The sequence below is a fragment of the Bos indicus genome, chromosome 5 (genome assembly GCF_029378745.1).
Source record: "Bos indicus isolate NIAB-ARS_2022 breed Sahiwal x Tharparkar chromosome 5, NIAB-ARS_B.indTharparkar_mat_pri_1.0, whole genome shotgun sequence".
Lineage (NCBI taxonomy): Eukaryota > Metazoa > Chordata > Mammalia > Artiodactyla > Bovidae > Bos > Bos indicus.
Window position 1 is genome coordinate 98,510,139 of NC_091764.1, and position 19,896 is coordinate 98,530,034.

Below are 19,896 nucleotides of genomic sequence, written 5' to 3' on the forward strand. Positions count from 1 at the left end.
ATGGTTCTTCCAGTAGTCAAGTAGGATTTGAGAGTTGGACTATAAAGAAAGCTGAGCGCTGAAGGATTAATGCTTTTGAACTGTGGTGTTGGAGAAGACTCCTGAGAGTCCCTTGGACTGCAAGGAGATCCAACCAATCCATCCTAAGGAGATCAGTCCTGGGTGTTCATTGGAAGGACTGATGTTGAAGCTGAAACTCCAATACTCTGGCCATGTGATGCAAAGAGCTGACTCATTTGAAAAGACCCTGATGCTGGGAAAGATTGAGGGCAGGAGGAGAAGGGGACGACAGAGGATGAGATGGTTGGATGGCATCACTGACTCAGTGGACATGAGTTTGGGTGAACTCCGGGAGTTGGAGATGGGCATGGAGGCCTGGCATGCTGTGGTTCATAGGGTCTCAAAGAGTCAGACAGGACTGAGTGACTGAACTGAACTGAACTGAAAGTCAAAATATGAACAAGAACATAAACTCTATACTAGTTCTGAAATAACTTCCTACTGATCATATTAACTAATCTTAATTATTAAAAAAGAAAAAAACAGGATGAGAAGTTAAATACTAAACACTATAGAATAACCAGCAACTGAAAAGTGGAATTCAGGTAATCAAAAAATATCTGGGGGACTTCTCGGGTGGTCCAGATGCTGAGACTCCGAGCTCCCAATGTAGGGAGCCCAGGTTCAATTCCTCAGCAGGGAACTAGATCCCACATGCTGCTACTAAGACCTGGTACAGGCAAATACATAAATGGTAAAAAATAAAGTTTATTTTAAAATATTTTGGAAACACAATAGCTTGTGCTGAATTTTTGAAATAAATGTAAAAGAATAGTGACGAATAGAATAGATCCTCATGAAGTCATTAGGTAAAAATTTGCCCCAAATGCATAGCAAAACAGCTACACATAAAAAATTAATAAACAGGAGAAGAATTGATTTACCAGGAAATAGCAGCAAAAAAGCTTCAGACAGAGAATGGGGAGAAATGAGTGTCAGAATATTATAGAGAGATTTCCCTGTATTGAATAACAACCTTAAAAAATATTTTCTAACATGCAGACTGACAGAAAAACAACAAATCAAGCAAGACAATGCATTTAAGGTTTTGAAGGGAGTATCAGGCTGTTTTGTTGAAATGCATAATTGTGGCCACTAAATTATCAGTGGGGGTCAGGACAGGGGAGGTTAAAAATATTTCCTAGCAGAAATAAAGCCAATTAGAACCTCCAAGATTTCAAAAAAGAGAAAGAGCATGGAAAAAGTCTTAAAAACATAAAATAATATGAACTATCAAAAAAACTTGGCTTCCCTGGAGGCTCAGATAGTAAAGAATCAACCTGCACTGCAGGAGACCTGGGTTCGATCCCTGATTTGGGAAGATCCCCTGGAGGAAGGCATGACAACCCAGTCCAGAATTCTTGCCTGGAGAACCTCCATCGAGAGAGGAGCCTGGTGGGCTACATACAGTCCATGGCGTTGCAAAGAATTGGACACAGCTGAGAGACTCAGCACACACGTTCAAATAACTGCATTCATCTTGTTCTGTTCTAGATATCCTATGGTTGTATTTGTATCTATTTTTATTTTCCTTAATATTATAAATCCAAAGACTATTAATAACAATAGAAAGTCTTAAGTTATCTTTGTTCAAAAATGACAAGCTTTGGTTTTAGAACCGAGGAATCTTAGATGACCTCTGGCGGCCTGAGCTGACTGAAGGTCAACCTTCTGCCTTCCATGTGTGCACAAGCATGGGTTTTCCACACACACTTCAAAGATAAACAGAAATAACTCTATATCATCAGAATGTTCTGCTATGTATCATATACATAGGTACCCAAATACCATGAATGATGGGGGTTTGGTCATAATAATGGCCAGAGATATTGATCAACTTCACATTGGGTTGTAGGATCACTGCCAACACATAAACATACATACACACATAAACACATGAAAAACACAGAGGGGAGACAGAGAAAGAGTCTCAGGGAACACACAGAACATACAAATATGACAGAATAATTCTAGCATCTGTGCTGACTGCTTGGACACCGGTCCTTTAAAAACCTTGCACAACTCACATGCTGAACATTTTCAAAATGAGACACTAGGCAGAGCCTACCCACTCCATCCTGCTGGGCTAAGTCCCAACTATAAACCATGATGAGGACTGTTCAGTATAGAACTCAAAGATTCCATTGTTCTTGTCCCCTTTATAAAGGAGGCTGCCTGGTTTCTCCCAGCACAGAGTTGAGAACATTCCAGAGCTTCCTCCAAGAACCTGCTGGTCCTGCTCTATGAGGCCTTGCTGGCCCTTAGCTCAGTTCAAGGCCCATTTTCTGGTAAGAATGAAGGGAGATGATGCTGAGACTCTGTTTGGGACTTGGGAGATCACATTGCAGCAAGGAAGCTGGTAAAGGGACATCACTTCAGTTCAGTTGCTCAGTCGTGTCCAACTCTGCGACCCCATGGACTGCAGCATGCCAGGTTCCCAGTCCATCACTAGCTCCTGGAGTTTGTTCAAACTCATGTCCATCAAGTCGGTGATGCCATCCAACCATCTCTTCTTCCATTGTCCCCTTTTCCCCTTGCTTTCATTCTTTCCCAGCATCAGGATTTTTTGCAATGAGTCAGTTCCTCACATCACGTGACCAAAATATTGGAGCTTCAGCATCAGTCCTGGCAATGAATATTCAGGACTGATTTCCTTTAGGATTGACAGATTTGATCTCTTAACAGTCCAAGGGACTCTCAAGAGTTTCTCCAACACCACAGTTCAAAAGCATCAGTGCTTTGGTGCTCAGCTTTCCTTAGCATTCAACTCTCACATCCATACATGACTACTGGGAAAACCATAGATTTGACTACATGGACCTTTGTTGGCAAAGTAATGTCTCTGCTTTTTAATATGCTGTTTAGGTTGGTCAAAACTTTTCTACCAAGGAGCAAGTGTCTTTTAATTTCATGGCTGAAGTCACCATCTACAGTGATTTTCGAGCCCAGAAAATAAAATCTGTCCCTATTTCCATTGTTTCCCCATCTATTTGCATGAACTGATGGGCCCAGATGCCATTATCTTAATTTTCTGCATGCTGAGTTTTAAGCCAACTTTTTCACTCTCCTTTTTCACTTTCATCAAGAGGTTTTGTAGTTCTTCTTCACTTTCTGCTATAGGCTGGTGTCATCAGCATATCTTAGGTTATTGATATTTCTCCCATTAATCTTGATTCAAGATTTTGTTTCACCACGCCTGGCATTTCGCATGGTGTACTCTGCATATAAGCAGGGTGACAATATACAGCCTTGACATACACCTTTCCCAGTTTGGAACTAGTGTGTTGTACCATGTCCAGTTCTATCTGTTGCTTCTTACCTGCATACTGATTTCTCAGGCAGCACATCAGGTGGTCTGGTATTCCCATGTCTTGAAGAATTTTCCACAGTTTGTTGTGATCCACACAGTCAAAGGCTTTGGTATAGTCAGTGAAGCAGAAGTAGATGTTTTTCTGGAACTCTCTTGCTTTTTCAATGATCCAACGGATGTTGGTAATTTGATTTCTGGTTCCTCTGCCTTTTCTAAATCCCACTTGAACATCTGGAATTTCATGGTTCACATACTACTGAAACTTGGCTTGGAGAATTTTGAGCATTACTTCACTAGCGTGGGAGATGAGTTCAATTGTACAGTAGTTTGAACATTCTTTGGCATTGCCTTTCTTTGGGATTGGAATGAAAATTGACCTTTTCCAGTCCTGTGGCCACTGCTGAGTTTTCCAAATTTGCTGGCATACATAAATGAAAGGAAAGATGATCTGCAGAGTTCCTAAGACAAAGATAAGGCCCTTAACATTGTATTGATACCAAGTCCTCACATTTTATTTAAAGCGCAATTTCAGCCCCATACAGAATCCTAACCAGAGGTATGACAAAGTAAAATTTGTGTTTTTACAAAAGCCTCTCTGTGACAGAGAAGTTCTCTCATGAAGACTTATGGTAATCAAAGTAGGCAGTGGCCTTGTTAGGGGATATCAATGGCTGGATGGCCACTCAGGGGTAATTCAGAGACAGAGACTACAGTAATAAACCCCTCTCTCTCTACATGGAGATATACAGATTCTGGGGCCCATTTGTTTTATTTTACTCCCACCCACATTTAATATTTCTATGTGCTCTGCTGAATATAGGCCAGATTGTATCCATGTATTTACTTCTGGTCCCACTACCCTGAGAAAGTATGTTAATATAAGTAAAATATTTCATGAAGAAAGAGGGCAGAAGGACACAAAAATATGACACTGAACTGCTCCAGCACTTAACCATTAGGGTTTGAGAGATCCTAGGGAGGACAAAAGGACCTCTTGTCTTTTGAGTTTGTGGTTAATTTTCAGAACAGGAGCAACCCTGCCATCCCTTCATGTCTTTCTGCTTTACAACAGCATCAGAGATGCAGGTTGACAAGTTAACCTTTTCCCATATTAAGCTTCTTTACATGAACAGCTGTATAGCTACATGTCTATTGATCATTCCTTTGTGTCCAGCAGAGCCATAAGTGCTTCATATATATAGCTGAAACCTTTCACAAGATCCCTTTGGATTTTTGGCATCATGTTCACATTTCAGATCAAAGAATAAAGGCATAATCTGATTGAGTGACTTTCCCACACCATGTACTTTGTAAGTATCAAAATTAGTAGGAGATTCAATGGACAGAGAATGAAAGAGAGAACAACCTTACTTACAAGAACAAATCAAAATTTCTAGGATCAAACAACTAGAAATACAAGTTCTTCACTAAATGTGGATAAACATGAACTTCTGGAGAGGGAAATTCAATATTCTAAAAGAGGCAATATCTCAGGGGTTCTGAAGTACTTTGATCTGCACTGCTCTTCTCACTTCCATGTTAACTTTCATCTAGTCATTCCAATTCCAGAATTTTGTTCATCTTTTTTGTTTGCTGTCTTCTCTCACATTCTTCTTATCCTTGGCCATTAATTACTTTAAAATTTCATTATTATAGTTTTATTTGGGCATTGGTAAAAACATAAATAAATATAGGTGTCCAATGTACTAAATTTTTTAAAATTTTATTTTATTTTTAAACTTTACAAAATTGTATTAGTTTTGCCAAATATCAAAATGAATCCGCCACAGGTATACATGTGTTCCCCATCCTGAACCCTCCTCCCTCCTCCCTCCCCATACCATCCCTCTGGGTCGTCCCAGTGCACCAGCCCCAAGCATCCAGTATCGTGCATCGAACCTGGACTGGCAACTTGTTAATTTAAAATAAAAACTTAATGATCTTTTAAATGTCTAGTCTGATCCTGTAACTTCCTGGCTTAACATTCTGATAGCATTCCAATATCCAATATTTCAATATCATTAGGTTAAAAGAGCAAATTCCTTGATAGATTAAAAGAACTTGTATAAATCAGCCTTTGCTGCTCTGTTGTTTTTTGTTTGTTTTGTCTTTTTGCACTTTTAAGTTATTTTCCTAGGCAAACAACTGTTAGCTATGTTCATAATTTTAGGAGAAGAATCTGCACAGTGCTTTTTTATTGGCTGCATCAAATAAAACATGACTGTGAGTTCAGAATCAATTGGGTAATTTTTACAAGATTGATGAGTAAATAACATATTTTTCAAGCATAGGAATAATAATTTTAAGTATACTAGCCCTGTTTTCTGTTTAACAATTAACAAATATAGCTTTCTACAGCAAAGTTCCATAGTTTCAAACCTACCACTTAACAGTCCTGAGAACTGTTCAAATGAACCTCTTAACATTATAGGAATACAATTTGTCTTTTTAGTAAACTAATCTAGATGGAAACTCAACTTTATGTTAAGGGAAATAAAAAGTTTGTATTTTTCTTAAATTTTCACTAAATTTCTTTGCTTCTAGCTAAACTTAGTCTATACTCACAATATCCTGGCTATATGAAAAATGTACATTTTTGTCCAACAAATACTGGTTTATTTAAATGAGGACTTGAACAATGTTTATGTGTTATATTTGGTCAGATTTACATTTTCTACAAAGCTGATGCAACTTAAAATTTGGGATCCCCTATTTCACAGGCCTCTTTTAATGCCCTGGGAGAAGCCTGGGAATTTTGTATTAGTCATTTTGTACTGTTTTCCTATTTACTGTACTAGTCATGTATTGATGTGAAAGTTGGTCTATAAAGAAGGCTGAGAATCAGAGAACTGATGCTCAAATTGTGGTGCTGGAGAAGACTCTTGAGAGTCCCTTGGACAGCAAGGAGATCAACCGTTGGATCCTAAAGGAAGTCAACTCTGAATATGCATTGGAAGGAGTGATGCTGAAGCTGAAGATCCAATATTTTGTCCACCTGTTGAGAAGAGCCAATACATTGGTAAAGGTCCCGATGCTGGGAAAGATTGAAGGCAAAAGGAGAAGGGGGTGACAGAAGATGAAATGGCTAGCAAAACTGACTCGGTGGACATCAGTTAGAGCAAACTCTGGGAGATAGTGGAGGACAGAGAAGCCTGGTGTACTACAGTCTGTGGGGTCTCATAGAGTAAGATACTGCTTAGCAACTGTACAACAACTATTTACCTTACAGAGAGCAATCTAAATTATATAAGCTTTTGGCTCCTTAAAATCTGGCTCCTTCCCACATTCAGTTTTTTCATTTTTAATCTAGAGAAGGACATCCTCTTTCTCCCCATAACGTTAACTTGTTGATGTAAATGGTTTTCTTTATGTATGTTAACTCATTATATTCATCCTCTAGGGTAGATATTATTATTATCCTCACTGTATGGATGAGTAAACAAAGGCTCTGAGGCCTGAAGCAGCTTGCTAAGAGTCCAGAGCTAACATAAAGAGATAGGATTTAAACTCAAGTCTCAAGAACTCCAAATTCCTTTGGAGCATACCACTTCCTTTATGAAATATACTCAGGTTTTGTTAAAGAAAGGCCGGGGATCTAAGGAGGGAAAAAACTGAGAAATGTTTAAAAAAAATATGGAGGTGGGATATAGTAGACTCCAGAGAGTAAGGACCTAGAACCACTCATTTCCCTAGCAATAGCATCAATTATTTCGGAAATTTTAAGAATTTCCATTCTGTGCAACTTCTTACATTTGAAATATTTTCCTTATTTCCATAACATTACTAGAGTCTTAGTTAAAAGTGTAAAGAAAATAAATATGGCCTAATGCCATAGAAACCATGGAGGGAGAGGAAGAGGTATATGGCTTATGAGTAATGGTTCTAGGGGGAAGGAGGAGGCAAAAGCAGGTTGAAAGGAGATACACACTCCTGTCCTCAAGCAAAGAACGAAGGAAAAATGTTTCCTAGGAAGGTGGCCCCAGAGGAAGCCATCCGGACCTATCGATGAGAACGGGTCTTTGATGCTCCTATGCTGGGTTCACGGCCCTCAAATTTCAGACTCACAAACACCCAGAATGAGACATGACACTTAGAAATTAGATGCTGATTGTTTTATTGATAAATGGAAGATAGACTGCCTTCTTCCATGGCTTTCTGAAGGACACATATCTTCATATTTTCTGAAACAAAAAAAAGGGAAGTTCAGAGAGTATTGGAAACTGAGTTCATAGCCCTGCTGGTAACTGAAAGGAAGTTGATGAGAGCCCAACTTCTCACTTTCTCTTCTTCCTCCATGTCCTGTAATCTTCTAAATGTTCTTGTTTATGATTAGAATGCATGTAACAGACAGTGAGTTCTAAATTGTTGCTTGCAAGATTAAGAAAGTTTTTTCTTAGGCTGTTTGTCTCTAGGCTGCTATTTATAATGTTCAAACATACATTATATTTACAAAGATGGTTACTGCAGCATATCCTATAATAGCAAAAAACTGAGGTTAGCCTAAGTGTCCATTGATAGAGCTTTAGTTAAAGAAATCATGGCACAGTCAGACAAAGGAATAGAATACAGTTAAAATGAAAATAAAACCAGGAGCAAACAGATCCATATAGCTCTACAAAATGATATGGAATTTTTCTAAGAAATAAGTTATTTAACAAATGCTTACTAGACTTCTGGTAGTGATCAATTTATAATGTATATAAATGTCGAATCACTAAGTAGTACATCTGAAACTAGTATAATATTGTACATCAACTGTGTTTCAATAAAAATAAAAGATCCCCCCAAATATGTTATTTGAGATAAGAACTTATAGATATGTAAATAAAATAGTATAGCATTTGCAAATAAAAAGATAGCATATGTTTGTGTGTGTGTGTGTTAGTCACTCAGCTGTGTCTGACTCTTTGAAACCCCATGGACTGTAGCCCGCCTGGCTCCGCTGTCCATGGAATTCTCCAGCCAAGAATACTGGAGTGGGTTGCTATGCCCTTCTCCAGGGGATCTTCCTGATTCAGAGATCGAACCCAGGTCTCCCACATTGCAGGCAGATTCTTTACCATTTGAGCTACCTGGGAAGTCTAAATATTCCCAAGGGGATGTTCAAAGGAGCTAATTGTGGTGGCCTTTGGGGAAGGAAGTGGGAAGGTAGGATGTAATATGCTGTTAAGAATTACCTCATACTTTTGTCTTGTTTTCTTTTTTCTTACTTTGAGCATATATTAAATCAAAAGTCAATATTTTAAAAACTGGGTAACATTACAGGCATAAAAATTAAAGTATCATTTATCAGGCACACGGGACCTGAGAGGCCTGGCAGGTGGAAACTTGAGAAGGGAAGTCATTGAGCCTGAGGAGGAGGATAGGAGAGGACAAGGGAGAACACAGCTCTACTTTCTCATCACCAACCCACTCTACGACAGGTAGTCATCAGGGAAAAGGCAATCTATGGTCCATCTTTCTTAAAATCAGAATCACCTTGGATAGCATGTAATAAATACAAGGTCTTGCTACTTTATTCCAGAATATCTGAACAGAAATATTTAGACTGGAATCCAGGAGTAGGCAATTTCCACATATTTTCAGTTGATTCAATGACATAATAAAGTGTGAAACTTGTAGTAGTTAGGACCTTTATGGAAAGTGAGCTTGAGGCATACCTGTCATTGAATTCCAGATTACTGGGTTGGTGGGCTTTGGGGAGATCTTTGTGGTCCATGTCTTGGGGGTGGTGGTCTGTGATGTCTTTCAGGAGAAAGTGGGGGAGGATGGTGATGACAACGTTGCTTTGGTGGGGGTGGTCTCTGCGGAGGTTCACCATCTCGTGGAGGTGGTCTCTGCTGAGGTCCATCACCTTGTGGACGTGGTCTCTGCTGAGGTCCATCACCTTTTGGACGTGGTTTCTGCCGAGGTCCATCACCTTTTGGGGGTGGTCCTTGCTGAGGTTCACCATCTTGTGAGGCTGGACCTAGCTGAGATTCACCTTCTAGGTTTTCACCATTAGGAGGGGCTCCAGGTGGTGGTGTTTCAGGTCCCTCAGTAGATCTCTGAAAGTGCTCAGGGGAGCCCTGGTCCGGGTTTTCTGCATCTGTAGGATACAGCATAGGAATAGAAGAACTTGGTGATGGAAGGCACCCCTCTTATTTTGATCTCTGGTCACCTTATCAGACATTCCCTTTTTCCTAGGACCTGCTTGTGAACTACCAATTTCCCTCTTACCCTCAGCTTCATTTTGCAGGGTTCCTGTTCACTCACATACTAGTGATATTGAATAGTAATTCTGTGTTCTTGAGACAAATAGGTGTCCTCAATTTGGCAAAAATGAAGTTATTGGATATCTTAGAATTCTCAGAGGATGCTTCCAAAGACAAAAGAAAGCAAATGGATTATCAATGTCAGTTATGTTGCTGGTTATATCTTGGGTCAGTGATGTGAACTGACATCTGTGACTTCAAGTCTGGCCAGTTGAATGCATATGTGGAATTCACTTCTTCTAAGACCTGATAAGCAACAATAAAGAGAGATAGAGAGAAACATAAATAATGGTTTGCCTAAGAGTGACTAAATAACAGTGAGCAAAATTAATTACAGGGACAAAGGGACCCAGACTCCATTTCTTTACATTTCTTCTTAAACCATATATTTAGAGAGAGGAATATTAGGGAAGAAGGAACAAGTTGAGTGGTTGGTACTAAACAGTTATTTCTGGTCTGAGGGTATATAGGCAGAATTCTCCTGTGTCATCCGAGCTAATTGCTGTTGTTGTTTAATCGTATCTGACTCTTTTGCGACCCCATGGTCTTTCGGCTGCTAGGTTCTTCTGTCCATGGGATTTCCCAGGCAGGAACAATGGAATGGAATGGAATGGAGTTCTTTCTCCAAAGAATCTTCCCAACCAAGGGATTGAACCCTCGTCTCCTGTGTTGCAGCTAGATTCTTGACCTCTGAGCCACCTGGGAAGGGTTTCTAGCATTAATCAGTCCTTGACAAGACAAAGATGATAGTAGGACACAGGAAAAATGAAAAGTGGCTAATGGAAAAAAAAAACAACAGTTGAATGAGAACTAATTAAGTCTTGCCATATATGGGGCAGGGAAGTCTTCGCTGATGCCTTCTAGGGAAAGAAGCAGAAGATGAAGTGTAAAGTAAGTTCAGGGCTCATAGCTGTTGTACAGGGAATGGGACTCTTCCACTACATCTCTATATCCCTGAAGTTAACTTGTCAGTCACTGTCTGTGATGCTATTGCAAAGGGAAGCAGACATGAAGCAATGGCAGGGTTGCTCCTGTGCTGAGGATCAATCACAAACTCTAAGAGAAGAGGCAGTTTTGTCCTCCCTGTGTGTGTGTAGCTTAGTTGTTCTGTTGTGTCTGACTCTTGCAACCCTATAGACTATAGCCTGCCAGGCTCCTCTGTCCTTGGGATTCTCCAGGCAGGAATACTCGAGTAGGTTGCCATTTCCTTCTCCAGGGGAATCTTCCTGAGCCTGGAACTGAACCTGGGTCTCTGGCCTTGCAGGCAGACTTTTTACTGACTGAGCTACAAGGGAAGCCTAGGATCCCTCAAACCATAATGCTAATTTAGGTGAAGTGCTGGGCTATTTCAATGTCATATTTTAGTGGACTTCTGCCCTCTCAATTCATGAAATCCTTTACTTATATTGACTTATATCCTATGGGAATTCTAAGATATCCATTCATGAAATCCTTTACTTATATTTCTCAAGGTGGGGCAACCAGCAGTAAACAAGTGGATACAAGTTTGCCCATATTGGGAGCAATGTACTGAAATATTAAATATGGATGGGGGTAAAATGAGACCACTGATTCCTGGGATCTCTGTATCTACATGGAGAAAGAGAGAGGGAGAGGGAGAGGGGGGGCGGGGGGAGAGAGAGAGAGAGAGAGAGAGAGAGAGAGAGAGATTATCCTAGTCTCTTTCTCTGAAATAGCCCTGAATGGGCTTCACCTCCTCCATCCATCTGGCACCTCCTAACAAGGTCACCCTCATCTACTGCCTACTTTGATTACCATAACATCTTCACGAAGAAACATCTCTGTTCCAGTCTTTCTTTTTTTCCAATGCATCCTTCATAACACATAGAGAGATCTTTGTTAAAAACTTACCTTGTCATTCCTCTGGTTAAAATTCTGGATTGGGTTGGAATTTCACTTTATATAAAGTATGAGGCCTTGGTGTCAATGAGGATGTGAAGGGCTTTATCCTTGTCTTAAGAACTCTGTACCTCATCTTTCATTTTTGCCCTCTCTTACCATCTTCCTCACTGCAGTGCCATCCCTTAAGCCCCAAGCAGAGTCTCAGCACTCTCCCCTTTCCTTCTCTTACCATCAAACAGGCTTTGAGCTGAGCTCAGGGCCAGCAAAGTCACTGAGAGCAGGATCAGCAGCATCTTGGAGGAAGCTCTGGAATGTTCTCAGTTCTGGGCTAGGAGAAACCAGGCAGCTTCCTTTATAAAGGGGACCAGAACAATGTTATCTTTTGAGTTTCACACTGGGCAGAACTTGTCGCTGTATAGACACGGTTAGAGTTGGGACTTAGCCCAACAGGATTGAGAGGTTAGGTGTTATCAGTGTGTCATTTCTTAAAGGTACAGGATGTGACTTGGGCAAAGATTTTGAAGGAAGGATATCCAAGCAATCAGAGCAGATTTTAGAATTGTTCTGTCATCATGTGATTTTCAGTCTGTTTAGTGGTCTGTTTCTCTGTTCTACCAAAGTGTTGTTCATATGTGTGGGGTATATTCAGTTCAGTACAGTTCAGTTCAGTCACTCAGTCGTGTCCGACTCTTTGCGACCCCATGAACCACAGCACGCAGGCCTCCCTGTCCATCACCAATTCCCGGAGTTTACCCAAACTCATGTTCATTGAGTCAGTGATGCCATCCAGCCATCTCATCCTCTGTCATCCCCTTCTCCTCCTGCTCTGAATATTTCCCAGCTTCAGGGTCTTTTCCAATGAGTCAGCTCTTCTCATGAGGTGGCCAAAGTATTGGAGTTTCAGCTTCAACATCAGTCCTTCCAATAAATACCCAGGACTGATCTCCTTTAGGATGGACTGGTTGGATCTCCTTGCAGTCCAAGGGACTCTCAAGAGTCTTCTCCAACACCACAGTTCAAAAGCATCAATTCTTCAGCGCTCAGCTTTCTTTATAGTCCAACTCTCACATCCATACATGACTACTAGAAAAACCATAGCCTTGACTATAGATGGACCTTTGTTGACAAAGTAATGTCTCTACTTTTTAATATGCCATCTAGGTTGGCCATAACTTTCCTTCCAAGGAGTAAGTGTCTTTTAATTTCGTAGCTGCAGTCACCATCTGCAGTGATTTTGGAGCCCCCAAAAATAAAGTCTGCCACTGTTTCCACTGTTTCCCCATCTATTTCCCATGAAGTGATGGGACCAGATGCCATAATATTAGTTTTCTGAACATTGAGCTTTAAGCCAACTTTTTCACTCTTTTCTTTCACTTTCACCAAGAGACTTTTTAGTTCTTCTTCACTTTCTGCCATAAGGGTGGTGTCATCTGCATATCTGAGGTTATTGATATTTCTCCCAGCAATCTTGATTCCAGCTTGTGCTTCTTCCAGCCCAGTGTTTCTCATGAATGGGGTATAGATGTATGTGTATTTGTGTGTGTGTGTGTGTGTGTGTGTGTGTTGGCAATGATCCTATTGCCCATAATGGAACTGATCAATACTTCTGGCTATTTTTATGGCTGAAGCACCATCATTCATGTATCCCTGTCTCTTATGTCTTCTCCATTGGCAAGTGGGTTCTGTACCACTAGCACCACCTGATATGTAGCAAAACATGTTTATGATAGAGATCATTTCAGTTTAACTTTGAGAGATACATGGAAAACTCATACTTGGACTCACATGCATGGCAGAAGGGGGGCTCTCAACCTACTCAAGGCCCCAACCATCATCCAAGATTCCCTGGCTCTAATTGGGAAACCTTTATGTTGTAGAAAAAAAAAATGTAACTTAAGGCTTTCTATTCTTATTAAAATTCTTGAAAGTTGTATTTACTAAATGCAAATATAGATAGGAAATCCACCACAGAGTTTCTAGGACAGAGTCTAAGAGTGAAAGTCATTCAGTCATGTTTGATTCTTTCCAACCCCATGGATTATACAGTCCGTGAAATTCTCCAGTCTAGAATACTAGCATGGGTTGTCTTTCCCTTCTCCAGGGGATCTACCCAACCCAGGAATTGAACCCAGGTCTCCTGCAATGCAGATGGATTCTTTACCAGCTGAGCCACAGGGAAACCCAATAATACTGGAGTGGGTAGCCTATCCCTTCTCCAGGGGATCTTCCTGACCCAGGGCCTCCTGCAGAAGAAATCAATAAATACATAGCTCCTAGATTGGGTCATGGATCATGTCATTTCATGTCTCTAAGAGTTCTTCCAAGCCACTTCCCTTTTCTAGGATCTTTTGTAAGATTCTGGTTAGGTTTTATTTTTTCTAGAAAGTATTTTTAACTCCCTACCCCCTGATAATTTAGTGATTGCAATTGTGTACTCCAGCAAGATAGTCTGATACCCGCTTTAAAGCCTCAATTGCATGTCATGAATCTTCTATTTTGCAATTAGTTTCTACACTAGAGTCTATTTTCTGATTTTGTTCTCCAACAAAGTATTTTTTCCGTGCAGTATTCTGCACTTATATCTCCCCATTATCTATCTGAATCTTATTTGTTGATATTTTATCTGGAATCAATTCTCCTTATGTTGTTTTCCCTCTTATGTATAGCTTTTTTCCTGTGCATTTTGGAGGAATTCCTGTATTTGATCATCTAAATCAGGCCTTTCTCCTCTTCACTATCCTGTTGCTTGTATTTCAGAAGTACTGTATTTCCAAATTAAAAAAAAAATTGTCTGCATTCTTCTTTTCAGTTGAGTATTCTATTATGTTGAATAGTTATCTGCTTGTCCTTTTATTTTCCCAGAAGGGAAAGAGACACGTGTACCCCAATGTTCATTGAAGCACTGTTTATAATAGCCAGGACATGGAAGCAACCTAGATGTCCATCAGCAGATGAATGGATAAGAAAGCTGTGCTACATATACACAATGGAGTATTACTCAGCCATTATAAAGAATACATTTGAATCAGTTCTAATGAGGTGGATGAAACTGGAGCCTATTATACAGAGTGAAGTAAGCCAGAAGGACAAACACCAATACAGTATACTAACGCATATATATGGAATTTAGAAAGATGGTAACGATAACCCTGTATACGAGACAGCAAAAGAGACACTGATGTATAGAACAGGCTTATGGACTCTGTGGGAGAGGGAGAGGGTGGTAAGATTTGGGAGAATGGCGTTGAAACATGTGAAGTGTCATGTATGAAACGAGATGCCAGTCCAGGTTCAATGCACGATGCTGGATGCTTGGGACTGGTGCACTGGGACGACCCAGAGGGACGGTATGGGGAGGGAGGAGGGAGGAGGGTTCAGGATGGATTTTCTTTTAAAAATTTAAAATAAATTAAAAAAATAATAAAAATAAAACCAGCTTGAACATCAAAAAAAAATTATCTGCATTCTTCTTTTCAGTTGAGTATTCTATTATGTTGAATAGTTATCTGCTTGTCTTTTTATTTTAGAATGAGATTCATCAATATCATCACCTGCCACTTATTTCAGAACTAGTGTAGCATTTATTGCGGGGAGCGAGCTCCGCCTCTGGCAAAGGTCATGAGGAAGGAGGCTTGGCATACGCAAAGGCGGGATCAAGCCTCAGGAGTCTCCCTGGAAATTCTCGAGCAATCTACCCCCAAAACCAGAGTCTGCCTACTTTCTGCTTTGTGCTTTCACCTACACCTCTGACTTTACGGGGGGCTGTCCCCCACGACCTCTCTGAAAAAAGAGTTAGCTTACAGCTCCAGTTAATAATTCCTGGGTGTGACAGTGTTTAACCTACAAACTCCTTTGGAAATCCTCTAGCCTGCTTGAATAGGTTTTTCCGGCCACATGTGATTGTTCAGAGCCTCCCAACTGTGAGAGGCAGGAGATGTTCTAAACTGTCTAAACACAGATTCTTTTGAGTAGTTAAAAGATTGATTAGAAATTGTATTGGTGAAGGGATTTTCACTTGTTGAGCCAATGTTTGCTGCTAAGTTTCCATATCCCTTACCTGCTGTGTCCTTGGCAGTGTATTGATTAATATAGTTGGTGTAAGTAGTCGCTTTAATGTTTGTAACCTGGGACCCTTGAGTTAATTCTTTTTCTTGTTATAGCCCACCACACCTTTGCTCTGTAGGAATGCAACTTTATCTAATGCTTTTTGGAGGCTGGCGCCTGACTTGAGAATAATCACCTTTAGAGAAAAAGGCCTCCGGGCCAGAAGATGATGCAAATCACCTAAACTTTTGCATATGATATGTTTGCAGGAAGAAAGCCTGGCTTACTGCATGACTCTACCCCTTCCCCCATTATCCTCTATGCATAACTTAAGGTATAAAAACTACTTTGGAAAATAAAGTGCGGGCCTTGTTCACCGAAACTTGGTCTCACCATGTCGTTCTTTCTCTTACCTTCTGGCTGAATTATTCAGCCTCTTTTCTACACTGAATTTCCTCACTGAGCTATCCTTATTTCAGCCTCTTTTCTCCACTGAATTTTCCTACTGAGCTATCCTCATTCTATTACTCTTTATATCCTTAATTAACGTTTAATTAAGCAATTGTTTCCTGATCTTCGCCGACGCCGTCCCCGCTTCGAATTCCCTGGATCAGCCGGGGCTGGTCCCCGGCAATTTATATTGTTCAATTTTTGTGTGTGTGCTCAGTCACTTCAGTCATGTCTGACTCTTTTCGATCCTATGAACTGTAGCCCACCAAGCTCCTCTGTCCATGGGATTCTCCAGGCAAGAATACTGGAGTGGGTTGCCATGCCCTCCTCCAGGGGATCTTCCTCACCCAGGGATTGAACCTGCCTCTCTTATGTTTCCTGTACTGGCAGAAACAGGTTCATTTAACGCTCTGGCCACCTAGTGAAATTTTATGATGGTGTGCTTGGGGTATCTGAGGGAAAGCCATATATATATCGAACTGGAAATCCCACAGAACAGGTCCCTTGACCAGTGTGGATGGGTAGGTCCCTTGCTATGCGTACAAGTCTGGGACTTTCTGATGGGTTGCAGATAACATTACAGGAAGGCTTCCTGATAACTGGAGTTTTCTACAGATAACTGTGCCCTTGAAGGGTGGCTGGGCAGATTGGTTTCTTTTCCTGGCATAAAAAGGGATTTATTTCAGAATGGGGACTGTATCCACATTTGGCAATGTGGGAAAGCTATGTAGCTAGTTGATGAGGCACATGGTTTCAGCTGGGCTTCATGGGAGAAAAGGAGCAGTTTCCTGGGAAAAACAGGTCCTCTTACGGTATTGTGATGACTGTTTCTGGTTTCCTCAGACAACAATTTGGAAAAGAAAGGGGAGAAGATGAGTCCTGATTGGTGACTTTTGGTAGAACTTTCTGGTGGGAAAAAATCAGAGATAAGGAAGAGAGGGAAGTGGCAGCCAACTTGAGTAGGGGCTTGGAAGGAGTGGTCCTGCTCGAAGACAGGCTTCCCTTTGGTTGATGAGCTGTTCTGGGGCGGGGTAGGTAGAAGAGAGAGTGGATATTCCATGTCATTTTTTTCCAAACTGCCTTTATGTAGGTACTTCTAGCTTAATGCCATTAGCAGTGAGAACAATGTAAGCTTTTCTAGTTAGAGCTGGCAGAACAAATAAAATTTCCAAAAGTTCTTATTAAGACTTGCTAAAATTAAATGAAGTACATGTCTATTTTGAGAAGAATTAGAATATTTACTAATTTGAGGACATAAAGCTGAGGGTTCTATCACATTTGGTAGATACTGAAATCAAGTTTGGGAATACTCCAAGTTCAAAGATACAATCAACTGTTTGTGAAGTTCTCTATTAGATTTAAAAGTGAATTACTCAAGTAGCAGTTTATGCAAAATCTAGTGTCTTCTAGTAGGTAAGAAAATAAAATCATACTCAACATTCATTAATAGAAGTATGGTGAGTAGAGTTGGAGTTATCATGAATCTGGCTCTGAAGGAATGTTGCTCAGATTTTCTTTTCTCCATCCATGATGTTTGTCAGTCTTTTTCAGATAAGTTTATGAATGGGCTTCGTGACATTGTAGAGATATACCAGGACAGATCCTCATCATTGTACGTGATTTGAAGATAGATGGAAATGCTCAGTGAAATCCAAATGTTTACTTTCTATTGATGTCAACAACCCCAATGTCAGGTTTCCTTTTAAATACCAGTTTTGTTATCCCCATTGTAAAAATGTCCTTCAACTCAGGAACTTTTCCCAACTTCGTAAGAAATGAGAGTGAATAGAAGTTATCAATGTACCACAACAGAATAAATATCAGAAACTGTATCCCTAGATGAAATGAAACAAGACAAAAAAACACACCAGAAGAGGAGGTATGTAAACCACCCACCAAAGATGAGGTTTAAGGTTGAAGGAAAGTAGAAACAATTAATTGCTTGGAGAAGCGTAAGTTCTTTAATCTTTGTTGAGACTTCCAAACAATCCTTCAAGTTTTATTCTAAGTGACAATCTGCCTTTTTTGATTTTACATTTTCTTCATTAGAAATGTATTGACTAATATCCTTTATCATGAACAACCCTTCCCTACTTGATTTTAAGGGAAATCTGTAAGGAATAAGTCTAGAATTTTAAGCTAAAACCTACGTGTTAAAAATTCAAGCAACATTTTATTTGTAAAACTTCATGGAATTCAATACTTTTACTACTAAACAAGATATTAGGGAAATAAGTGAAATAAATATTAAATTCAAGAAAACAGAAAAAGGGAACACAAAGACATAAACCCAATAGAAGAGACAAAAATATAAAGCTAAAGTCACAATGAAAACAGAATTTTATATGAATCCAAGACTGTTATTTGCAGTAAATAAATAAAACAGTAAGCGAAGTCAATTATAGAAGAACCCATGAGAGATTAAATGAAATCAGTTTAAAAATTTATGGCACAACTCTATGCCAACTGATTTTAAATTCTGAATAAAAAAGACTATCAATAAATATAAATGAATACAATTAAGTCAGGATTATATGAATAGACCAATATCAACAGATGATATTGAGAAAGTTATTAAAAAGTTGTGTGCTCTGCTATATTTAGTCATGTCCAACTCTTTGTGACCCTATGGACTGTAGCCTGCCAGGCTCCTCTGTCCACGGGGATTCTCCAGGCAAGAATGCTGGAGTGGGTTGCATGCCCTCCTTCAGGAGATCCTCCCAACCCAGGGATCGAACCCAGGTCTCCCGCTTGGCAGACAGATTCTTTACCATGTGAAACACCAGGGAAGCCCCAAAAGTATTAAAAATTACCCCTGTTAAAAAAGGACAGTTCAGGAACTCGCTGGTGGTCTGGTGGTTAGGAACCCACCTTTCAATGCAGAGGACGTGGGTGTGATCTCTGGTTGGGAAACTAGGATAGCACATACTGCAGGGCACCTGAGCTCACACCTTGAACTACTGAGCCTGGACACAACCAGAGAGACCATTCAGCACAACAAAGATCCTGCACGATGCAACGAAGATGCCATGTGCCATAGCTAAGCCCTGACACAGCTAAATCAGTAAGTAAAGTAGATATTTTTTAAATTGGCTGATCATTATTATTAGCCAATTAATTAATTAACTAAAAAAAGGACAGTTCAATATCATTTTAAATGTTAGTTCTTTTAAATCTACAGGAATAGACAACTGTGCTATTCACTCTACAACATAGAGAAAAAGGAAAATTCCACTTATTTTCATAAAGCTATCACTATTTTGACAATAAAATATTCTGTATAAGCAGAAATATCTAAGTAACAGTTCAGTTCAGTCGCTCATTCATGTCCAACTCTTTGTGACCCCATGAATTGCAGCACGCCAGGCCTCCCTGTGCATCACCAACTCCCGGAGTTCACTCAAACTCATGTCCATCGAATCAGAGATGCCATCCAGCCATCTCATCCTCTGTCGTCCCCTTCTCCTCCTGCCCCCAATCCCTCCCAGCATCAGAGTCTTTTTCCAATGAGTCAACTCTTCGCAGGAGGTGGCCAAAGTATTGGAGTTTCACCTTTAGCATCAGTCCTTCCAAAGGACACCCAAGACTGACCTCCTTTAGAATGGACTTGTTGGATCTCCTTGCAGACTAAGGGACTCTCAAGAGTCTTCTCCAACACCACAGTTCAAAAGCATCAATTCTTTGGCACTCAACCTTCTTCACAGTCCAACTCTCACATCCATACATGACCACTGGAAAAACCATAGCCTTGACTAGATGGACCTTTGTTGGCAAAGTAATGTCTCTGCTTTTGAATATGCTATCTAGGTTGGTCATAACTTTACTTCCAAGGAGTAAGCATCTTTTAATTTCATGGCTGCAAACACCATCTGACGTGATTTTGGAGCCCCCCAAAATAAAGTCAGCCACTGATGT

The 19,896-nt window shown here is 40.2% G+C and overlaps 1 protein-coding gene across 1 annotated transcript; it reads right to left on the bottom strand.

Moving 5' to 3' along the window:
• Positions 1 to 7,467: 7,467 nt before the first annotated feature.
• On the bottom strand, positions 7,468 to 12,470 carry LOC109559655 (basic salivary proline-rich protein 2-like). The gene is made up of 3 exons (XM_070790081.1): positions 11,717 to 12,470; positions 9,031 to 9,458; positions 7,468 to 7,551 (listed from the first exon to the last, which is right to left on the bottom strand). Exons 1-2 carry the CDS (start codon positions 11,778 to 11,780, stop codon positions 9,049 to 9,051), a joined length of 474 nt encoding a protein of 157 aa, XP_070646182.1. The 5' UTR covers positions 11,781 to 12,470; the 3' UTR covers positions 7,468 to 7,551; positions 9,031 to 9,048.
• Positions 12,471 to 19,896: the final 7,426 nt, after the last annotated feature.

Coding starts and splice junctions, on each gene's coding strand:
- LOC109559655 (XM_070790081.1), bottom strand. CDS start 11,780: ATGCTGCTGATCCTGCTCTCAGTGACTTTGCTGGCCCTGAGCTCAGCT. Junction 9,459..11,716: donor AGCTCAAAGCCTGTTTGATG/GTAAGAGAAGGA, acceptor TGTATCCTACAG/ATGCAGAAAACCCGGACCAG.